The sequence below is a fragment of the Telopea speciosissima genome, chromosome 4 (genome assembly GCF_018873765.1).
Source record: "Telopea speciosissima isolate NSW1024214 ecotype Mountain lineage chromosome 4, Tspe_v1, whole genome shotgun sequence".
Classification (NCBI taxonomy): domain Eukaryota; kingdom Viridiplantae; phylum Streptophyta; class Magnoliopsida; order Proteales; family Proteaceae; genus Telopea; species Telopea speciosissima.
The window spans coordinates 34,796,068-34,819,928 of NC_057919.1; the positions used below are offsets into that span (position 1 = coordinate 34,796,068).

General features: G+C 39.9%; 1 protein-coding gene and 1 pseudogene across 1 annotated transcript; one reads left to right on the forward strand and one right to left on the reverse strand.

The window, feature by feature from the left end:
• Positions 1 to 822: 822 nt before the first annotated feature.
• LOC122659242 lies at positions 823 to 4,431 on the reverse strand. Its single transcript, XM_043854374.1, has 4 exons — positions 2,159 to 4,431; positions 1,761 to 2,069; positions 1,586 to 1,688; positions 823 to 1,491 (listed from the first exon to the last, which is right to left on the reverse strand). The coding sequence occupies exons 1-4, from the start codon at positions 4,429 to 4,431 to the stop codon at positions 823 to 825; spliced, it is 3,354 nt and encodes a 1,117-aa protein (XP_043710309.1).
• A 308-nt stretch (positions 4,432 to 4,739) lies between these two features.
• On the forward strand, positions 4,740 to 23,641 carry LOC122659243 (annotated as a pseudogene).
• The last annotated feature ends 220 nt before the right edge of the window (positions 23,642 to 23,861 follow it).

Genomic DNA, 23,861 nt, shown 5'->3' on the forward strand with positions numbered 1-23,861 from the left:
TCAATAGATTAGGATATTTTTCCTCTGTCATTTTTTTCAGTTCTCCCTTGTAATCCCGCCATGAGTGGCCAATTCTCATTAACACAACATGTTGGGCTGAGTCCGACACATTATACTTTTCCTATTAAACATATTGAATTAGTAGATAGAAGTATAAACTCATCAACAATAACAACATATATATCTATGCATTCTTAGTTCTTTTATACATACATATAAGATGTGATATCACCATACCTTAATCCTATCCCATGTATCTTCTTTGTAATGCTTCGGAATCAATCTCCAATCATGATAATCTAACGGTAGTAGTGTTGGGGTCCTAGCAAGAGTACCACAGAATGTGGCAAATTCAGCTCCGTAATCACCAACTATAACATCAAAATCATTTATCCGCATATCTTTTTTATCAGTACTTGGCCTAATATAGACATGGAAGGCTCTTGTATGGCCTCTCTTACGCCCTACAATAAAAAAAATATGACATTATTAGTAAGCAAAATGGTATTTATTTAGTAATTAGCATAATTATTATATTTTTAAAATTAGAAACTGAAAGTTATACTTCTAGATAACGATGACGAACTATGGCTCTCAGAATTAATACTAGGGCCCTCAGAGCTAGTATTAGGGCCCCCGGAACTCTGGTGCTCATTCATCTCCTAAACCTGCATTGGAACAAGATCACAATCACAGTAAGTATATCAGATATATCAATTATGAACTTACATAAATAAATAAAAGTTTAGCACAATAAACACCTTGCCTTGAAAAGTCATAATAATAAAAAGATATACAATCCATAAAATAATTATCAAATTATTATTGGAGAGTTGCATCAACTGTTGTTCCTTCTAAGTCTGTCCTTTCCCAACTAAGATCAACACCACCAATATTTACTCGTCTCAGATCCCTAGTCTGCATGTTCATATGTTGATAATCTTGAGTAAAGTATTCTTCCACAACAACATTCATATCAAACACATCGCGCACTGATGCACTGAGAGCAATAGCCCAGCCTTTGTTGAGGGGGTCTGACACATAAAATACTTGCTCTGCTTGGCTAGGAAAGACAAATGGGTCATCAGATAAATGTCGACCGGTATGCATTAAATGATTGAAGTTCACCCGTGTAAAGCCAATAGGTTCTTTGAACACTGCCCTATCCCTTGTTTCAACCCAATCATAATGGAATAGCATTACTTTTAGGTCCGCTGAATATTCCATCTCAACAACTTCCTTCAACACACTATAGTAATGCACATTTCCATCACAAGGTTGAGTATCTCTACGACGAGGGTTGCTTGATGTTATTGAGGTTACTAAGACGCCGCTATTTTGGGTTCGTCGATTAGCTTCACGATCCTTGGTGTGGAAACGTATACCATTCAATATGTACCCCTTATACTTTTTTACTTCCCAATTGGGACCCTGGGCTAGCCTTTGAATAATGGGAGGTATGATTTCTCCACTTTCGCGTAGCTTGTCCACCTGTTTGATTCAACATTAGTTGTTATGGAGATAATCAAATGTATGTTTTTTCAATATTAAATAGATTAAATCAAAAAAAATTAATACTGCTTACATGACTTCTAAACCATTCTGTGAATTGCTCTGCATGCACCTTATCTCTTTGTTCTTGTCGAACCCTATGGCCTAGGTTCTCTTTTAGCTCTTCCAAATGGAGCCTACAATTAGAGAAGTCTTATTAAAGTTGGAATAAAGACTTGAAGTGAAGTAACATTAATCATGACACTTACTTTCGATATGTATTAATGGGTTCGTAATGCAATAGAACATATCGATGCGCTTGTACAATCTCTTTCCACTCTAATCGCACCATCGCAGCACGCCCTAATGGTCTACCTTTGCATGAGAATACCCAATGTTGCTGCTCTACCTGTAGATGTTCGTTATCAACATTCCTCTTTGGACGGGTTAATCGGGTCTCGAGTCCTTTGATATGCGGAGCACAAAATTGTAAACATTCATTTGCAATGTATCCCTCTGCAATAGACCCTTCTGGGTGCCTTGCATTACGCATGTAATCCTTGAGGGTCTTGTTGAACCTATTGATACGCATAATTAGTACATGGGAACAAAAATGTAAAAGATAAAACAAACATGTGAACTTGCAGCAAGGATATTAATGACTAACCTTTCAAAAGGATACATCCACCTATAGTGGACGGGTCCACCCAATAATATCTCCCGTGGTAAATGAACCATTAGATGAACCATAACATCAAAGAATGTAGGAGGGAAGATCCTCTCTAGATTGCATAGGGTTTTACTGCAATCGGCTTCAAGTTGGTTCAAATCTTCGATTTTAGCAACTTTCGCACATACACATCGAAAGAAAGCGCACAATGACAACAACACCAACTTAACATTCTTCGTTGGATGTACCCGTATTGATAGAGGAAGGAGTTGTTGCATTAAAACATGACAATCATGGCTCTTCATTCCAGACATATCCCTTTCAGTAACTTTCACACAACGTGATAGATTTCCAGAATACCCATCAGGCACCTTCAAACCATCTAAAGCTTTGCAAAACTGTTCTTTTTCTACCTTAGACATTGTATAGCTTGCTGGAGGTATAATCACTTTAGTGCTCCCCTCTATCCTCTGCGGATGCAAAGATGGTCTAATGTTCATGTCTTGCAAATCTAGTCGGGCCTCCAACTTATCCTTTGATCTATCTTTTAATTCCAACAGTGTACCAATGATGTTGTCACACACATTCTTTTCTATATGCATGACATCCAGATTATGACGGAGTAGATTATGCTTCCAATATGGCAACTCAAAGAATACACTTCTCTTCTTCCAATTAAAAGGTAGTTCAGTTCGAGCTCCAACTCTCTTTCGTTTACCGGTATCATTCTTATCAGATTCCTTACCAAATGTAGGAAATTCTACACCTTCCATTTGAGCTAGCGAAGCAATGCCTGAAAGGGGCTGTGGTGCTACCCCAAACTCAACACAACCATTGAAACCTCTCTTATCCAATCGAAATTTATGATTTCCTTCTAGGAATCGACGATGGCCTAGGTAACATTGCTTATGGCTGTGTTTCAACCAAGTTGACATGGTCTCTTTGTTGCAACAAGGGCACGCCAATGCACCCTTGGTGCTCCAGCCTGAAAGATTGGCATATGCAGGAAAGTCGTTGATTGTCCATAAGAGGCAGGCACGTAAATGGAATGACTCTTTCTTCAATGAATCATAGGTGTCAACACCATCCCACAATAATTTTAATTCATCAATCAAAGGCTGTAAATAAACATCTATATCATTTTCAGGCTGATTTTTACCTGGAATTAGTAATGTCAACATGAACGATGTTTGTTTCATGCACTTCCATGGTGGCAGATTATATGGCACCACAATAACAGGCCAAATGCTATATGAATTCTTAATATCATTAAAAGGATTAAATCCATCACTTGAAAGCCCCAACCTAACATTTCGGGGATCCGCACTAAAAGTTGGATGCAGTCTGTCAAAATCCTTCCATGCTTCTGCATCTGCAGGATGACGTATTTTTCCATCATCCATACGTCCATCTTTATGCCATCTCATTTCAGATGATGTTACTGATGACTTATATAATCTTTGAAGCCTTGGTATCAGAGGAAAGTGGCGTAATGTTTTTGCTGGAGCTTTGGATTTGGGTGAATATCTTGATGCCCCACATTTGAGACAAGACTTTTCATTAGATGCATCCTTCCAATATAGCATACAATCGTTAGGGCATGCATCGATCTTGTTGTAACTGAGTCCCAAATCTTTAAGCATCTTCTTTGCTTCATATAAAGAATTCAGCAAGGTATTATTTTGTGGTAGTGCTTTCTTCAATAAATCCAACAACATAGAGAAGGACTTGTCACTCCAACTGCATAGGCACTTTATGTGATATAGTGCAACAGTAAATGACAATTTTGTGAACTCGTTGCATTCTGGATACAATGCTTTCTCTGCTTCTTGCATCAATCTATCCAATTTTTCTGACTCATTTCCTATTCCCTCTATGTGTCCACTTGTGCTACTACCACCAGCTCCTTCAAAGGCTTCACCAGGAAACACATCTTGAAGTATGTCATTTATGTTAACAATCTCTTCATCTTCTTCATCTTCTTCATCAACCACAATGTTTTCTATTATTGTGGTATTTGAAGGTATAACTTCCCCATGGGAACTCCACACCGTATAGCCAGCCATAATTCCATCAACTATCAAGTGCTCAAACACTTCATCTCGTGTTCCTAGTCGTCGATTAATGCAAATTATACACGGGCATGAAATCTTCTCCCCTATGGGTACTGTGGAAAAAGCAAAGTCCAGGAAACCATTTACACCAGCTTCATATTGATCACCCGCACGGAATATACGATCTCGTGATCTATGAATCCAACTCCTATCCATTTGATTGTAGCCTAACCACCTCACAAAACCTATTACAAGAGAATGGTATCATACAAAATGTAAATGAGACCAGATGACCAGATTCTAAAGATTTGGAATCTTTAACAAGTTGTCTTTAAGAGAATTAAAGACATTAAGAACGTAAAACAAGTGGACGTTAAGAACGTAAAACAAGTGTAAAAAATAGACATAAAATCTTAAATGGTTTCTTTTTGTTTGTTTGTTTGGGATTTTTGGATTTCTGTTCCAATTTTTATCTGTTTGTTTTGGATGGTTTTATGGAACTACAGATGGACAAATGACACCCAATGAGAAATAACTGTATGTAAAATATAGCAGCAACATAGCATAGGGGAAGAAATAGTGAATCTCTTTATTTAAGGTTGTGCACCCAAAAATTTTCAAAGTTTGAACCAGAGGTTGGATTCTATATTTGTCTTTTGGTGTTTCTTTGTATATAATTGATTTAATACAGAATTGTTTCTCTGTACTCTATGCTTTAAAACCCAAGATGAATAGAAATCGCAAAGATACATACAAGTGATATTTAGTTCCAACTTCCAATCCCAATCTTGATCTTCTTAGGCCAAGATGGGAGAATTAAGGGGCTAGGGGTGCTGGTGTCAAGCTGTAATGAGGCTGCCACCTTATTGAGTCCAAGGTGCAGTCTCTTAAGGAGGGCTTGTCTCAAAGTCTCATCCACATTCAACTTCTCATCCACTGCAATGCAGAGATCTTGAACTTTGCTTCAATGTGGCTCTCAATACACTTCCAACAACACCTGGTCCTTTCCTTCATGGCCAACCTTCTCTCTCAAATGCTCTCATTGCAGCACTGAAGAGAGCTCAAGCACACCAGAGGAGGGGTTGCATAGAACAGCAGCAGCAACAACCTCTCCTTGCCATTAAGGTAGCACTAGAGCAGCTCATTATATCCATTTTAGATGACCCTAGTGTTAGTAGGGTAATGAGAGAAGCTGGATTCTCCAGTACAACTGTGAAGAACAACCTAGAGGACGTTTCAGCGTGTTCTGTTTTTCAGTGCTATAGCAGCTCTGGTGGGGGATTCTCTCTTCTACTTGTTCTCCTCCTATTGAAACTCATAGAGAGATTAGCAACCACAGGAGTTTCTAGCAGACCCATTTGTTGAACTGCTATTTTGAGCAAAACCCACTTCTCTTTTCTACTCCAAAGAAGCCTTTAAGTTCCATCTTCATTGATTCAGCCACTGAAAAGGAGGATTTCAGGTTGGTTTTGGAGGTTCTGATGAGGAAGAAAAGAAGGAATACAGTGATTGTTGGGGACTCCGTTTCAACTACTAAAGGACTGGTTGCAGAGCTCATGGGGAAAGTGGAAAGAAGCGAGGTACCTGACGAATTAAGATTGGCCCACTTTATTAAATTTCAGTTATCCTCTGTCTCTTTGAGGTTCATGAGGAGAGAGGATATGGAGATGAAGGTTGCAGACTTGAGAAGGAAGGTGGGTTCTCTTGTAACAGGAGGTGGGAGCAATCATCTATCTTGGAGATCTCAAATGGGTAGTTGAAGGTGGTGTTGGTGAGAAAGAGGGAGGATTCTCGGCGAAGTATGTAGTTATAATGCTACCGATCATCGGTTGCGAGAGATAGGAAGGTTGCTCTCGGACTATAGCTGCTCAAACAAGAAGGTATGGTTAATGGCCATTGCAAATTATCAAACTTACATGAGGTGCCAGATGAAGCAACCCTCTCTTGAGACTCAATGGAATTTTCAAGCTGTCTCTGTTCCTTCAGGTGGATTGGGTTTGAGCCTCCATGCTTCCAACTAAGCCAACCATCAATAGCTTCACTCAAATGCATTAAGTTTTAGATTTATAATGAAATCCTTGAATTTTTGCTTGGATTTGTGTTTCTAATATTCATTGTTATGATTTTTGGATTTTTTTTTATTTTTTCCAAATATCTTCTAATTTTACCTTCTCAAAGAGGGTCCACTTATTAAATTCGATCTGGTTTCTTTATTTTATCTTTTTATTTATACATTCTATTTGTTCATTTACTTATTGATCTAATTATTTATTTTCAGCTAAACCACAAGTTTATTTACCATTTGAGTTTGCACTTTCCCTTGTTTAGAATAGATCTGGAAGAAATTTTCTTTTGATAATCACCAAATGTGAATAAAATACAGTACCCACAATAAATAGAAAAATAAAAACAGAGCATTAGTTACTATATATGAAATTCATTTACCATATCTATATTGACTGGAAAATTTAGAGATTCTTCTTTCTTTTTTTTTTAAATTCCTTTTTTGCATTAGATTTAATCTTTTCTTTTCTTTTCTTTTTTCATTCTTGTAGTGCCCTTGACTCAAAGGTATCTCTCTCTCCAAACACATCTCTACTGCCAAAAACAAAAGCTTTCACTCCTAAGGAAGAACCAGACAGTCTCACCTGTTGTGCTGATTGTATCTCCAATTTTGAATCAATAAGCAACATAATTACCTTTAAAAAAAAATACTCAAATGAATAAACTGCCCAACCTACCCTGGGGTAAGACCAACAACAGCTAGGTTGAGATTAGGACTTGGATGGCTAGGTCCAACAGCAGCAGCCAATGAAGGATTCTAGTCAGTAGGCCTTCGAACCTTACAGACACCCCCTAGCAAGACAAGAAACACATCAGTTAAAATGTAAAACTACCAATTTTTCTCACAGTTAAGCTCAGGTTAAAATGTAAAACTACCAATCCTTCCCACAGTTAAGCTTAGCACTTAGGTGATTACCATCCAAAGACTAGTATCTTGACATTAGATTAAGATAGAATTGAACCAGAACCAGGTCATGCAGACATAACTGTCAGATCTGTATAAACTAAAACATACTTATTCAAACAGATCTGTATAAACTACAGCAGACTTATTCAATGAATTAGCACAAATACAGAATTGTTTTTATGTACTCTATGTTTTAAAACCCAAGATGAATAGAAATCGTAAAGATACATACAAGTGATATTTAGTTCCAACTTCCAATCCCAATCTTGATCTTCTTAGGCCAAGAGGGGAGAATTAAGGGGCTGGGGGTGTTGGTGTCAAGCTGTAATGTTCATATATCACATTAGGGTGATTTACTAAACGGAAAGGGGTCATGGTCTTGACCTTATAATGAGAGACCATTATTAATGGATCTTAATTAAAAAGGTAGGAATAAGTCACCTGGTACAGCCCATAAAGTCAGAATCAAGACAAAACCCATTGGAGAACTTTCTTTAGTTGGTTTTAAAACATATAAGAATCTGTGAATGGTTGGGATTTGGGAAAAAGTTCAAGAGTTGGAGGTAACAAGGAGAAGAGGGGAGATAAATCCATTAATATCAGAAACTTAGAGAGGTGAATGAATATATGGAGAAAAGCAGCAAATTTAACAGCAAATCTGAGAAGTATCAAATATCAGTCCCTTCCCCTGTTAAAATATTTTTTTTAGGTCAATGTCCAGCTCTACAATGAGAGGGAGTTAGAGATTGAGAGTAACAAACAGGGGAGGAAGATGTATAGGGGGTGTTGAGATTAGAGAGTTGAGAAGCTTTCATCATTTGTCAATCTGTCCACGCATATGAAGCACGGTTTAGGTTATCAATTAATGCAGTATTTGCAAAGCACAATTTAAATCACCTTAAGCAAAGACAGAATCCAAAGTTTCCCAACATCTATTCATTAGCTTGGGTAACTAATCAAAGAATAAGGTGTTAGTTTGGTGATCAACACATGCACCACCCAAGTTTCATCATTTAAAGGACTTGAACACTATTTTGAAGAGATAGTGAGAAGTACAATCAACGTCAAAATCTAGAGAGTTTAAACAAAGATAAACTGCTTTGGGGCTATCAATATCCACTCAATTCCATTTAAAATTGTAATCAAATAAATTAAATGCCATTGATTTTGATTAATGAATATTTGGAAGAATGAAAGATATTTCTTTTAAGTTTCTTATAGCTGGCTTAGCCTTGTACAGATATTCTGTAATTTAGGGTTACCTGAACCCCACTTCCATTTTAAATAAATTCTTTCGTAGCTGATAAAAACAAAAATGAGAATTGAAATGATAAATTAATGTTATCTATAGATATCTTTCACTACTCCTTTCACAAGGATTATTAAAGGTACTTGTTCTATTACTCTTCTCAGCCATGTTCATGGAATACCAAACTCCTACAATTCTTGCCACAACCATAAACCAAGACACAACTAATTTATTAAAATTTAAAATTCAATCATGGCCATACTATATATATATATATATATATATATATTAATTAAGGAATCAAAAGTTTGGACCAAACTGTAGTTATGCTTTTATATTTGGTTTTTCCATAGAAATTAACATCTGATCAACTAGCAAGAACACAAATACATAAAAAATTAACACCCCCCCCTCCAACACACACACACAAAAAAAAAAAAGAATATAAAGTAAAATCATCAGATTATACACGGATTACAATTAATAATTGCAGCCAGGATCAGGTTCATAGAAGATTTCAATCTTTACTTAACTACAGATTACAACTAACAATGACGAGTACATAGACAAACAACATCACATATATGCATGATTCTCTCTTATGCTTCTACTTAAACGTTTGTGTGTGCATTATTTTCACTAATATGTAGTGTGGTAGAAAATGCAGATGAAGATCTTTAGATCTTCACTTCTACTAAAGCATAGGATGCGCAGAATCAAACAAAGACTCGCTTGGTTTTTACTAATTAATATTTTAAAGTCCCCTCTATAAATTCAATTGAAAAAAAAAATTAAATTAAAGTGAGGCAGTAATAGCTTGAGCAAAACTTCCATGAGTTGAGAGATGGACCTTCCAATCCACTTGGCACCAGCATTGAATCACTGAGGCTGATTTAGGTCTCTCATCTCCCCTACTTCTCAGTTCTCAATCAACGACTAAAACATAAAAAACCAAGAATCCCATACAGTCCAACTAATAAATGGTTTTGGGATTCAAACCTCAAGGAACCTTTATGCAAGGAAGTCCATAACTAAATATTGAGGTTAATGGGTGAATGATGATTCAAATGGTAATTATTAGACTGAGGAACTAGTCTCTCTATTATTTTCATAAGCTAGATTGTCCAACCATTGGAAAAAAAGAAGAAGAAGAAAGGAATCAGAGACAACAAACTCATTTTGTTTAGGTTGATTTAACATATTTCCTACCCACTTTAGATTTACTAGAGAACATCAATGGCATAATGTAAACTAGACTACAGCAGTACGTACTTTAAAGGTTTGAGAAAACTCCAGCTAATTAAACAAATAGAGATTACAGATTATATAAGTGAAGGATGAGCAGATTATGCACTTCTGTAAGGCTTTTACATGATCTGATCCAATTTTTATTGGGGTTAAAATTTTGGCTATTTCTCTGCAAAACAGAGACAATCTTTCGGCCTTTTTTTTCCCCCCTCAAAGCAAAAGTGTATTAATCAATTATCATTGGTTAACTTTCATACAGCAAAGAGATTGAGATTTCATTATGTGAATTCGAGGGCCATCATGAACCATATATTCCAGGTTCTATGCAACATCCATATGATATCAAAGCAAACCAGGAACGGCAATGGAGGGGTTCTAGACTCCGTAGTCAAAGGGTGAACAACAAGGAACTTAGAGCATTATACCTACAGGACCAAACCTATCCTTAAGCATCAGGCATTACATCCTCGTTATAACACACCCAATAATTCCTAAAAAATGGTTTCTCTCAACAGAATTATGTGCTTGGTATGTCATAAGTGTAGTCTGCCAATTTGAGTAAGTCCAAATTGGTTTGCACCTGAACACACTGATGCGATTTCACATAGACAACCACAATATAAATAGAAATCCAAGAATAAAGGCTGAATAGAAGAGTAAGATGCAAAATCCAGTAGCACAACATGAGCGCAAGACAACCCGCAATTCATCATCATCGACTACAAAATCAGTCCAATAGTGTTCACATTGAAGGAGAGAGAGATAGAGACAGATCAAAGAGGAATAAGAAGAGTAAGAGCTCACTACGTACCTCAGAGTAGGAGATGCTCCCCAAGTAGGGAGGCCAAGAGCAACACCACCGTCAGCTACAGCAGGCTGGAGCTCTTGACAGTGGTAGCCAGAGCAACACCAACCCTAGAATCTTCCCCTTGATCCTCAATCGGTTGTTTTAGCCCCAAATGGTCCACAACGGTTGCAGTGGGAGAGAGGTTGAAAGAGATTTGAGAGAAATCTGAGAGAGAATGTGGGAGATTGAGATAGATTTGAAGAGAATGTGAAGATTAGAGAGGGACACAAGGACGGTGATCAGTGAACAGTTTGAGTTCTTTGGTGAAGCCACAAATAGTCCTCAGCTTGCAGCGGCAGCGAGAGTGAAAGAGACTGTGGGATGATCAATCGTCCATGGCCATTGTTAATCAACAACCCAAGCCAACATCCATGGGTCAATCTATCTATCAATCGGACATTGTTCAACAATAACAAAGAGAGCGATTTGAGGGAGAATGCGAGAGATTAAGAGAGAAACTCAGGGATTGGGATTTGAGGGAGAACGATTGTGATAGATTGAGAGAGAAACGTGAGGGATTGGGATTTGAGATTTTAGAAAGGGTCGATCAGTTAGCGCGCGACAAGAGGCGGGAAATGAATAGAGTTCAGAGTTTTTTCGTGAAAAATAGTAGCGGCGATTATCAATAAACGTGGCTATATGGTTCCCCATCTAACGGCGTTTTCTTAATAAACGCCCGAAAACACATAACTACAATATGATATTACGGCATTTCCAAATAAACGCCGTTGTATTGTTTAATACCCCGACGGTTTAGAACAAACGCTGGCAAAAAGTATTATATTCAGCGGCGATTATCAATAAACGTGGCTAAGTTCCCCATCTAACGGCGTTTTCTTACTAAACGCCCGAAAATACTTATGGGAGGAGTATATCTAATATGATATTACGGCATTTATAAGTAAACGTCGTTGTAGTGTTGTATACCTCGGCATTTCAAAACAAACGCCCCTAAATATGTATATGTAGCGGCGGTTACATGTAAACGCCATGATTCCTACTTATTATCCTTTATACACCGACGTTTGGTGGTAAACGCAGGTGAATATTCATATATACCTGCGTTTATAGATAAACGCCGCCAAGGCCCGTCAAAAAATGCCGCGAAAGACCCTTTTTCTTGTAGTGTGTACTACTTTTGACCCAAATCTTCAATTATATGTGGGCTTCATCTTGTCCATTTTGTACAGAAGTTCAAAAAAACAAAAATAAAAATAAAAATTCAATGCCTTCACATGTTTATAAGATTACCCAAAATAACTTTATGGGATAAAAAATGATGGAATATATGACAACAATATCCCCTTAATGGTAAACTTGTAAATATTAGACATTGTAAGATTTTTTTTTTTTTTGAAAAATTCTATACAAAATGGATAAGATGATGCCTACATATAATTGAAGATTTGGGTCAAAAGTAGTAAGCTTGGGCTTATAAAGTTGCGGATTAAATACTTCCATCGTAGTTTTAATGAAACCTACTTGTGAAGTCTTACATATGGATAGACCATAAATTATTTATGAAAATAAATCAGGAATCATACAGTTTTAGTTTGATTTAGTGAAATGATTTTTGAAAAGGGTTTTTTCACTGATTCACTATAGCCGATCAGTTACACCGGCATCTCAAGCTAGGGTTTTAATCTCTTGGTCATGGAGGACCTTCGCTGTAAGGTTTTGAGACTAGCATAATGGATTCAGGAGGGTGTGGGTCTTTCGTCGAGTGTTTCAGGGCCTCCGGTGACCTGTTTTAGCCTTATTGATTAGCAGGTCTTCTGTTTGTGCGATTTGAGGAAGAAGGAATCTCATTTCCTTGCTAAATAAATAATAAAATAATGGAAAAGTCTTATTGTATTGTAATGATAATTAAAAGTTTTGTTTTATTACAAAGATAATTGAAACTGTGTTGTTTTGTTATAATAATGATGGTGGTTAGGGTTTTTTTTTTAAAAAAAATTATATATTGTTATAATGATGATAGATGAGTTTTTTGTCTTATTGTAATAATGATGGATATGCTAATGTGCACCGCACCAATGCACCGTGGGTCAGGCAACCTGCCAACCTAATCCAAAGACCCGATCTACTGACCCATATTATTATCCATGACCCGACCCGATTGACCAGTCAACCTTTGATCGGTCTGGTTTTATCCTAGTTCTAGATCGGTTCATCCCCTGGTTCCATTCTGTTTTGGTTCGAATATGATTCAATCCTATTTTTGGGTTCTTCCAGTTGGTGGAATTATGAACCAATTTTTTATTAGGATTTAAAGTTGTTACATCTTGTTGTGTCACGACATATTTGTATTATTCTGTTTTAATTTTTTATATATCTTGTGATGGTACACATTGTAACAATAGGGCATATGTGATGTATATCTCGTGCCTGTTTGTTCTTGCCACGATGAGGCAGTACATTTACCATGTGGTGTTCTATTTCTGTCATGATAAGAAATATTATTGAATGTCAACACTTGGGAACATTGTGTATTCCCTATTACCTCGTGATGTTCCGTTTTGTAACAATAAGAGCACTTGAAGTGTTTGATTTGTGCCTCGTTATGTTTCAATTTGGCACGATAGGGAACTTTTATGCATAGTAACACTTGGAAATTTTTTTTTCTATTGTATTTGTTACATGCTTAAAGATGGCTTTTAATAGAAATAAAATGAGCCCATTTAGCTTTTTGGTGGCTTATTATTATAAAATCCATTAAATTGAAAATGTGTAATATAGTTATAAGCCTGTATTGATTTTATTTGTCAAAAGCTTATCATAGTTTTATGCCATGTTTATTATATTATCATATTGACTGGTTGAACCGGTGGGAGGATGGAATTATGTACTCTGAGCCAGTTACATGGTTCGACCAGTGGGACAATGTAATCATGAACTTTGTACAGATTTTGGTTCAATTTAGGCTATGAATTATTTATAGGGATTGATTTGGTTCTTTCTATTTGCAAAAATAAGTTCTGGTTGAAATAATTCATGGAAACGTTTCAAAAAAATGTTTCTGCTTCAGAAAACTATTTCTGTTCCAAAGAAACAATTTCCATTAAAAGAATTATTTCTGTTTTGGAAACAATTTAAAAAAAATTGATTTTCAGCATTAAATTATTTTAAGGCTATTTAAGGTATTTTTTTTAAACAATTTTTTATTCTAAATTTAAAAAGTACATTGAACCGGTGGGAGTATAAAATTTAAGTCAAGGGTAATTTAATGTTCCATACAGTGTCAGGAACGTGTTAAAGTATACTCTCAATTTAAGAGACATTAATTTAAACTCCCACATAAGGGTTTGTTTGGCTGCATTAAGTATCCCTTTGGCCTTTTAAGGTGTTGTATGGATACATAAAGTAATTTTTTATTGCATATTGGTTGTTTAATTGTTTAATCATTTAATATGATTATTATGCTTTGCTTTCCATTATGCTATGTCACATACATGTACAATATGCAACATCATATTTTGGATTATTCTAAGTGTGAATTCAGTGCCATTAAGGTTGTGACATTCAATCATGTCACTAGGCGGTAAATAAAACCACATGTATATTATAATACATTAAGGAACTCATGACATTGTCATGATGTATTATATTTAAATCAGTGATGTATGCATTTGATTATTTGTGACATTTAGGAAAACACAATCTTACAGTTTCAAGAGTGATAAACTAAGAGCCAGGGTATTGATACATGACACTTCATCTTTTGCTCCAAACACTTCATCCAAAACATTATAATGTAAAAATAAACATATTCTTCTAAGCAAGAAAAATGGAAAAACCAATATTACATCCTAAATCCTACCTTAATTACTAATATTAATTATAATATATATTGTTTTTGGATAAATTAATCAAGAACATCCAAGACAAGGTATCGTGGCATATACTCTTCATCGATGATATCGTTTTGGTGGATGAGACAAAAATAGGGATTAACGCTAAGTTAGAGCTGTGGAGATCGACCTTGGAAACAAGAGGCTTTAAAATTAGTAGATCAAAGATGGAATATATGATGTGTAACTTCAGGGACACTAAGATGGATGATGACTTAGTGAAATTAAGGAGAAAGATACCGTCAAGTGACTATTTCAGGTATCTAGAGTCTATCATACACAAAGAAGGCGACATAGATGATGATGTTTCGCAAATAATAAAAGTAGGATGGATGGACTGGAGAGGTGCGGCCGGAGTACTGTGTGGCCGACATATTCCTTTAAAGCTAAAAGAAAAAGTTCTACAGGACTGTTGTCAAACTAGCTATGATGTACGGGGGGAATGTTAGGCAGTAAAGAAGAGCCATATAGCAAAGCTATGTGTTGCAGAGATGATGATGTGAAGATGGATGTGCAGCAAAACTAAAAAGGATGAAGTGAGGAACAAATGTATTAAAGCTGAAGTGGGAGTTGCCTCGATCAGCCACAAGCTTTGAGAATGTCGTTTGAGGTGGTTGGACATGTACAATGGAGGCCTAGGGATGCCCCAGTAAGAAGGAGTGATCTGATTCCAATTGAAGGAGATAAAAGAATTAGGGGTAGGCCTAAAATGACCATACGTGAGGTTGTGAAGAATGACATGCTTAGTCTGGGTCTTGTGCTAAGTATGACCTCAAATAGAGCCCATTGATGGGCAAGAATCCACGTTGTAGACACTATGTAGCCGATTTTTCCTAATTTCCTGGACTACCCTCTTTCCTCTTACTTGCATCTTTAATTTTTCATTTCTCACCTTTCTTATCTCATTTTTTCATTTTTCTTCTCCATTCCCTCTTTACTTTGTTTTGAAAGGATCCATGTAGCCGACCCCATTTAGTTGGGATAAGACTGAGTTGTCTTATATATGTTGTACCTCGTGGTGAAATTAAGTTGTATGCTAGAAATTTAGGAATCTGGTCTTGGAGGCAAAGGATCATAATATGAATTTTTTGGCTCATCAAATTGCATTGATCTTATTCTTTCTCTTATGGCTTTTGCATTAATGATTTTTTTCTTCTTCTTTCTCTTGTGGTTTTGTGTTGCCCATAGGATCGATGTACTAAATTCCTCCATCAGCTTTTGCGTAGGAGTTTCTAACCCAATATTAAACACCTCTAGTTGGGTTTTTGTGCAGCTCGAAGTCCTCTATTGCTGAGCTGCCCCTACTGTCACATGAACCCCACACACAAGGCAGAAAATACCACCATACCCCTACTCGGACTTGGAAAATGTGCAAATGATATACTGCATCGTTTGTGCATGGATCATGGAAATTAATACAAAATTACTAAGGACACATATTGGGATTGAGCCATTTAGCTTCTTTTTTTTTTGTCAAAGTGATGCCATTTGTAATGGGCCAAGAAATGGGTCAGTTGGTCAAACAAGAATGAGCCCATGGATTTTTCTAAATGTTTGATATTAGCCCTAAAATAGACGAATTGAAAGAAAGTTTACAATGGGATGTAGGAGAAACATCCCCTACCTAATGGGATTCAGGAAAAGCTCGATTGTTCTAAAAACTTATGTAGCATTAGGCAAGCAAAAGAGCACACAAAGTGCTATCATTTGCTTCTTAAATATTGTTATGGCTTTCATAGTGTATATAAAAAATAAAAATAAAAAAGACTAGGAGATTTTGCTCAACATATCAAAACCCTAGGGCTCCACAAGAAGTTTCCATTTCCCACCCATGGAATACTCCTTTAGGAACTTCGTTACATGTGCCTGTCTAATGTCTAATGGTACTTCTTGCAACTCCAATTCTTCCTCCTCTGTTGGAAATATGTGTCAATCAAACTCGGGTCTCTATTAATTGAATTAATTTGATGATTGTTATAAGTAATATAATATTAATGGGCTATGGTGATCCTTAGTTTCTACCTAAAACCTTATCGACTAAGGTTAGGGTTGGACACTCTTAACTATACGATCATCACATCATGTGCTTCTACGAATGGTAATTCCAGAATACAGATTTGAATACACATATGGTGTGTGTTGTGAATAGACCCACGTGAGATTCTCGCACATGTTACTACTAGTAGTTGAGGAACAAAAGTTTCTTTTGTAGAATTAGATTGACCCTTTGACCTGAAAGGTCCTTATCATCCCTTAGGCTATATATCGGTGTACTAGATTCATGGTGTCATATCATGAACAAAAGAGATGCACAACACGAAATTCACTATCCTTATTGGGGAATGTCAAAGAGAGAGAGAGTGTGTCTGTATATGATTGGAATTTGGACTTCTAGATCTATAAAATGTTTATAATGTTATTGTCTAATATAATTTATTAATATTTTCATTTAAAAAGTATATGCAAAATAGTTTTTTGGGTTCGATCATGATCATAGAATCTTAGTATGGACATGTACCATTAATTGGGGTTTGGTAGTAATTAAGTTACATGCCCTATAGTTCACTATGTGATATTGTTTGATAGAGGGGCTAATTTGCAAATTAACTAAATTTTATGGGGAAGTAAATGGTTTTAATATATAACTATATTATATCTTTAATTGGATTAAAGATATGACAAGATAATTATGCTAGGTATTAAATCCCTTTTTGATTATATGTTTTCCCTCCCTTTAGTAGCAATGTAGGAATAAGAAACTTCCCAAGAGATGGACACTTGGTAATGCGAGGGATAGGGTAGGGGGTTACTGTCTCCTCTCTTCCTCAGGTTGCTGGAAAATTTCCCGACCAAACCGAAGGAGCAGTTCACATGGTCTAAGTCTCAAGGGAGACATTACAAAGAGTCATCACCTTGATTAGGGTGTAGGACCCATATTTATTATCTAAGAGGCTAAACTAATGACTCGACTCCGAGTTGATCCAACCAAGGGTCGAGTTCATGTCAAGTTGCAATCCAAGGAATGTTTAGGCATCTTAGTCCATTCAGTTAAGCCGAACATATATAAAACCATAGCCAAACAAAGCATGGAAACAAATTGAAAAGAGAAGAAGAAGGGATTCATCTCAATCAAGTCGCGCTACATGGTTAGTATAGTGAATGTAAAATAAACATAATTTATTGAAAACTATTAAGCTGACAAAGCATAGAACCTAGTCTAAGGTTAGGCATGCTGGAAATTACAAAGCACTATTGAACATGGGAAATTTATCCTCTCAATTGTGGTGCATTGGGCAATGCACCATGTTGCGAGTGAAAACCTCCGTCGCTCGGTTCGCCCACGGATGAGCCTGCAAAAACCAAGTGAGTGCAAGAGAGCCGGTGTGGCTCTAGCCTAGGACTCTCCGACACTCAAGTCAGGTCTCCAGTGCAACAGCGTAACAGCTAGTAAAAAGTGAGCTGAGCGTTTGGGCTCCATACCTGAGTATTTATAGAGGGAGATATGGCGGTTGCAGGAGTCCTAGTATGATAGGAGTTCTTCTCTTGGAAGGCTCTACCCCATTGCGCGGAGTGGAGAGTTATTTTCGGGGTCGGACTCCCATTAAGGTAAGAGTCCATATCTAAGTGTGATTCCGTATTGGGATAGGATTGTGGCTCAATCCTTTTCCCACGATTCTTGGATTGTGCTGACATGGCTCCGTGATTCCCTGTGAGCCGTTATAGTGGCTTTTATGGAGGGCTCGACCTGCGTGGTCGGCCTCCGAGCTCGACCTGGGCCTCGGCTGATAGCGATGAGGTCAGCTCGGAGTTAATGGTTGATTTGGGTGGCGCCCCCTGGTGCGGGTGCTCGGCATGCAGGGGATAGAATGCCAGATCTGTCGGTGGTCGGGTCAGCCCAACTCGCATGGCTCGGTTCGATTATCAGACTATCCTCGGCTCGGCCACGTGGCAGCTTCCAATTGGTGATGTGCTTTATGCCTTATCATAGGCCTTACACTCATCAAGGGTCAGCACGGCACTGATGAGTGAAGTATCTCGGTCTGCTCGGTTGTCCCTCCCTCCCGAGCTTGCTTCATCGGTGATTGGACGTTGTACGGTCTGACAGTTGGGGTGTCAGTGCCACGTCAGCTGGAGTCGTTATGGCAGGCTCAGGAATTCGAATCGTCTTTTGATCTGGGCCATTAGATCTTGTTGAGTTCTTCTCGACCGTTGGATCTTCTCTGCTCAGAGGCTATAAGTAGGCAACTCTTCCTCATTCATTCTTCGTTGTTTCAAGTTTTTGACTGCTCGGCTAGCTCGGATTCTTCAGCTCATTCAGTGCTTGGCGCTCTCAGCTTTCTAGTTCTTGCTCAGCTCGCTTCTGAAGCTTCTTCAACTAGTAAGTCCCCTCTGCCCATTATATCAGTTGGTAGTAGTCACGCGGGCAAGGTTTTTGCTGGGGCGACTGAGGGTGCGAGTCTGAGCCGAGAGCTCCCTACTCGCTCCCCCACAATAGACCTGTTGGGCTCGACCTCAGACGAGCCTGTCGTAGTGGAACCACGTCAGGCCGACGTCACCGAGCTTCCCTTGCCCATGGAGTCCAGCCTTGAGGCCTAGCCAATTCCTGAAGACCGAGTCGAGGGCTCGGGATCATCTTCGACAGATGATGAGGAGTTGGGTGAGGAGAGTTCTTCCCGAGATGGGGTCGGCTCAGTCAGCTCATCTGGTCACGCTCCTGAGCCTGAAGAAGGAAGTGTCGGCACCGTCCAGAGCATAGTCACTGATGCCGACCTCTAATGCCTTAGGGCGACTTATGCTGTTATACCCGTACCCCGGGATATAATTAAATATCATTTCTTCTCGTGACGTGTAGATACCGCTGCCATGTATGCTGGTGACCTGTTCTCCATGATGGTCAAACCTAGCTACAAAATCGTTGACCACAGCACGGGTTTGCCTGTGGAGGAAAGATTCCTCAACCGCCAGTGGGGAAAGTTCGTTGACGGCGACTTCGTCGACTACCCTCCAAGTACCAGCCCGGGAAGCGAGGAGTTCAGGAGAGAGCATCCTGGACCGTCACCTCAGTTGGATAATTCGTTCGGTGATGAGCTTAGCATTGCCGTGGCGAAGCTGTTCGGGGTCATGGGTAATAAATCATGACAGGGGGAAAAGTAAGTTCTAGCCTCAAGACTTATTAATTATTCTTCCCTTGGTAACCTCGAAGTGCGGGTCCGGGCTTGAACCGCTCGAGCTATTTCATGAGAGAAGGGAATAATTTAAGTTCGGGTCCCGCGTACCTTTAGGAAGTACATTGGGGACTTATACCCATCTCATATGAACCCATCTAAGAATGGGCTTTTCCCTAATTGAGGTTGTGGGCAGGCCCATATAACCTATTGACCCAATGATGGGTTATTCCATCCACTTATCCACATAGGACTAATGGGTTGACCCATTAGGCCTCATGACCCATTTGACTAGAGGTACCCAAATACCCATTTATTATAAATGAGTCCATGAGGGAGAGAGAGAACATTACTTCTCCTTCATCATCCTCTTCTACCCTAAATCGTGGAGGAGAGAAAGAGGAGAGAAAGAGGAGAGGAAGAGAAAGAGGAAGGAGAGAGAGGCTTGGAGGAAGGTGGAGACCCCATCTCTTGGGCCATAAATCGTGGAGCTCTCATCTTGGGGGTAGGTAAGCTATTGAACCTTCTTCCTTCTTCTATTTTGGATTTTAAAAGGGGTTGGGTAATGGGAGAGATTGACCTAGATCTCTCTTGGAACCTAGGGAGTCGATGGAGCTTTAAAGCCAAGCTATGGTGGAGTTATTTCACTCCATTATGAGCTCTAATGTGAGGGTTCTCATTGCCATTTGAGAGATTTAAGGTTGGACCCTAATGAGCTTAGGATGGAGTTTTCTAGAAGTCCTTGTGCTTTAAAATCACTTGAAATGGGGTCCTTGGAGGGGAATCCTTCGGATTTTGGACCTGAAGGTGTGAGGGTTTACATGTGGGTTCGGACTGCAAGAAACCACCCGAAATTACCTTCCGCGAAGGATTCTGTGAAGGTCGGATTTACACTCGGTTTCATTTTGAAACCACATCCGCATCCGACCTTGACCAAAATTGTCCTGAGTCCCCTGTGAAGGTCGGATTTACACTCGGTTTCAGTTTTCTGAAACCACATCTGCATCCGACCTTGACTAAAACTGTCCCGAACCCTCGGTTTCCTAGGATTTACATGTGGTTGCAGAATTTGGGCATGAAACCACTCCTGCAACCACTTTGTTTCCGAAACCTTATACTTAAGTGTTTATGGGAGACCTTTTGGGGATCCTTTCCTTTCGCTCGTTTAACCTTATTCCACTCTTTGTATAGGTTAATATATTCACTTTTGTGGCTTATTGCTTGATCGAGGCGACAACTGATAATCGTGGTGCTTGGCGTATACGTAGTGAGTGGGTTTGGTCGTTTGGGCTTGTTATTATTATTGCATTATATATTATGCAATCATTATAATTAATAAGCATGTTTGTGCATATTGCATACTCTTATATACAATTGTTATAATGTTGATTGGTAATGTGGTACCTTGATGGGTCTCGGTGCCGGTGGGTACCGGTGGCGGAACCCCGAACACTATATACATTTATGAAGAAATTTTGTTGAATGTCATGTTGAATCAGTATGCGCGTGCGTCGTGCTGTAACCGGCACTAAACCAGATGAAAAGTTGATGCGCCCGGATTACCTCTCGGGACGATAGGACTTGCATGTAGTATATTGTGGCTAGGATTTCACACCCTTATGCTACGACCCTTACCAACAGGGGTTTAGGTGTTGGGTAATCAGTACACCGGATTCTGTGGAGGTGGGAGAGGCCAGTCATGGTAGTATTGGTTATCAGGGGTCTGCCACTGAGTGGTCTTGGAGGCTTCGATCGGCGTAGGTCCCACGTGACAATTGAGGTTTCATTGTGGCGATAAGTTAAGTGACCCACAGTGTCTCCCGAGTTGTCACAATAGCATATGCCATTGACTTAGTTGTTTGTTAGGTGGAAAAATGGACTTAACATGTGCATGCATCATTGGACTATGTGAATTGCGTGTTTGTGCATTCCCATCCCCTCACTGGCTCAGTGGAGCTAACCCCCTCGTGCGCACACTTTTTAGATTATGATGCAGGTGACGGATATCTCGCGGGACTTGGAGTTCAGCCCTCGGGATACGATGAGATCGGTGAGGAAGAACCAGAGGCCGTGTTTGAGGAACATGGCGACGGGTGTCCTTGCGATGATTGTGCCTACGGGCCGTGAGGATATTCGGGACTCGATCCCTTTTTGATCACTTTTGAGGCTAAGGCCTATGGTGAAATACTTACTGTAATACCATTTTTGATAGCTATTAGATGGTCATTGGAAATGTAACTAATTACTGTATTTATCATCTAGCTTTGAACATCTTGTAACTATTCGATTTATACGCTTCCGCAATACTACTGATCCTTGGAATGTAATATTCCTCTTTTCTGCATTCTAATATTATATTGTGTTAATATTGGATATGACTGTGCGTTGGGACACTGTGTCAGTGATCCGGGCGGTTTAGTAGGATGACACGCGTCGTCCTAGTCACCCTTTATATGATATTATATTCCTTATCTGGAATAGGGGTGTGACATATGCCATCTCCGAGGACGTCAAGCTCCGAGCTCCTAACCCTGGGGAGATGGCTTGCTACTTCTGACCTGGCGAGGTGGCCTTGTACGAGATGCCCTTCAGGTATGCCTTTAGGATTCTCGTGCTTGACCTGGTGGATCAAATCTTAGACCATTTCTACCTGTATCCAGGTCAGCTGGTGCCAAACTCATGGCTGTTCGTGTATGGCTTCCACGTCCTTTTCTATGATATGGGCTAAGCTACGAACGTGGCTCTTTTTTCTCGGCTCTATTTCCTGAAGAAGTTGCTGGAGAAGGGGTGGTACTATTTCACCCGCCGCACTGGGAAGAGCACGGCCCTGAGCCGGCACAAGTTTATGGTCTGGACGCCATCCTCAAATAAGAATTGGAAGCCTAGGTTCTTCTTTGCTTCCATCTCGAACTGCCCCTTCTGGGCCGAGTGGAAGGAGATCCACTTGGGTTATGTTAACAGGACCTTGCCCCTAATCGAGAATGAGCTGACCTCGCTCGACCTAATCCGCCAGCATCGGCCTTTCGATGTCCTCCAGCTCTTGGACGAGGGGTTCCTTCAAAGGTGGCATATGACCCCTGGTAGGAGTTCGAGCTGAGCTATTTTTAGTCTGTCGTGGTCGGCTGAGGCATCCGAGCCAACCCGTTTACTTGGTCTTTTCTCCTTTTGGCAAGTTTCTAACGTGCTGTCTTTCTTGCAGTGGTCGGCCACATTCCTCCTATGGACACGGCTCGGCTCAGGGCCAAGACCATTATGGAGAGGAGGAAGAAAAACGCAGAGAAGAAGTCCCGAGGCAAGACTTCCAAGACATTGAAGGGCAAGGGTGTGCTGCCGAGCCCAACTGACACAGTGGTCTGCCTCGAGACCAAGAAGAACAGAGCTCCGCTGACCCCCTCCCAAAGAGGGAAGGGTCGGAAGGACGGGCTGAGCCTGCCAAAGGACATCAAACGCCAGAAGATCTCGGTCAATCTGACGGGTAGTGGTCCTCCGCCTGTGGCCTTGCCGACCGATGTCTCTCGGTTCATCCTAGGGAGGGCTTCAACCAATAATGCCCCGCTACGGCCGAGCTGGCATCTCTTCCCAGGGGACTTGGCTTTGACCTCAGCCGCTCATGCTAAGGAGTGGCTCGATGCAAGTCGGCTCCCTAAGGACAAGAAAATGCTCGAGAAGTTGTCCGATCCTAAGCTCCTCTCTTCCCTGTTCCAGGACTTTAATGTGGTAAGTTTCCTGCTCAGCACCTACTAGGGGTCCGACCTATTGTGCTCGGCTTCGCTAATGCTCGGACATCTTTTGTAGGGGTTTTTCAAGGCCATGGAGACCCTCCTCCGATTCAAACGGCTTTTGACCATGAACAACTCTCTCGAGGCTCAGGTCGAAAAAGCCAATGGGGACGAGCGTAAGGCTGTCCAGGCACGTCAGAAGACCACCGCAAAGCTCGACAAATCCGAGGCCAAGGTTAAGAGCTTGGAGGAGGCGACGGCGAAGCAGGGGGAAGAGGTCGAGGCCTTGAAGGCTCAGCTCAACCAAGCCAAGAAGAAGGCTAAGGATGACCTGGCACGGGCTCGAGCCGAGGCGGTTACCGACTACCCCATGTAGGAGGAATATGCCTAGGTGTGCCATGAAATAAGGAAGCCGCCGTACGGCGAGGGCTACAACGCGGGCCAAGCCGACCTCCTCAAGGAGATAAAGGCCGCCTACCCCTCCCTCAATCTTTCTCAATTCGATGACGATGCGACCTTCGTGGTCGGGGAATTGGGCGACGATGTTGGGGTGGAGGTTGACCAGGCCGGCCCGATCGAGACCGCTCTACAGGACG

Bases quoted from the DNA above. Each gene is read 5' to 3' on its own strand.
- LOC122659242 (XM_043854374.1), bottom strand. From the start codon at position 4,431: ATGGATAGGAGTTGGATTCATAGATCACGAGATCGTATATTCCGTGCG. The intron at 2,070-2,158 runs GTTAGTCATTAA...GCGTATCAATAG, and splicing joins TGGATGTATCCTTTTGAAAG to GTTCAACAAGACCCTCAAGG. The intron at 1,689-1,760 runs GTAAGTGTCATG...CTCTAATTGTAG, and splicing joins CCCATTAATACATATCGAAA to GCTCCATTTGGAAGAGCTAA.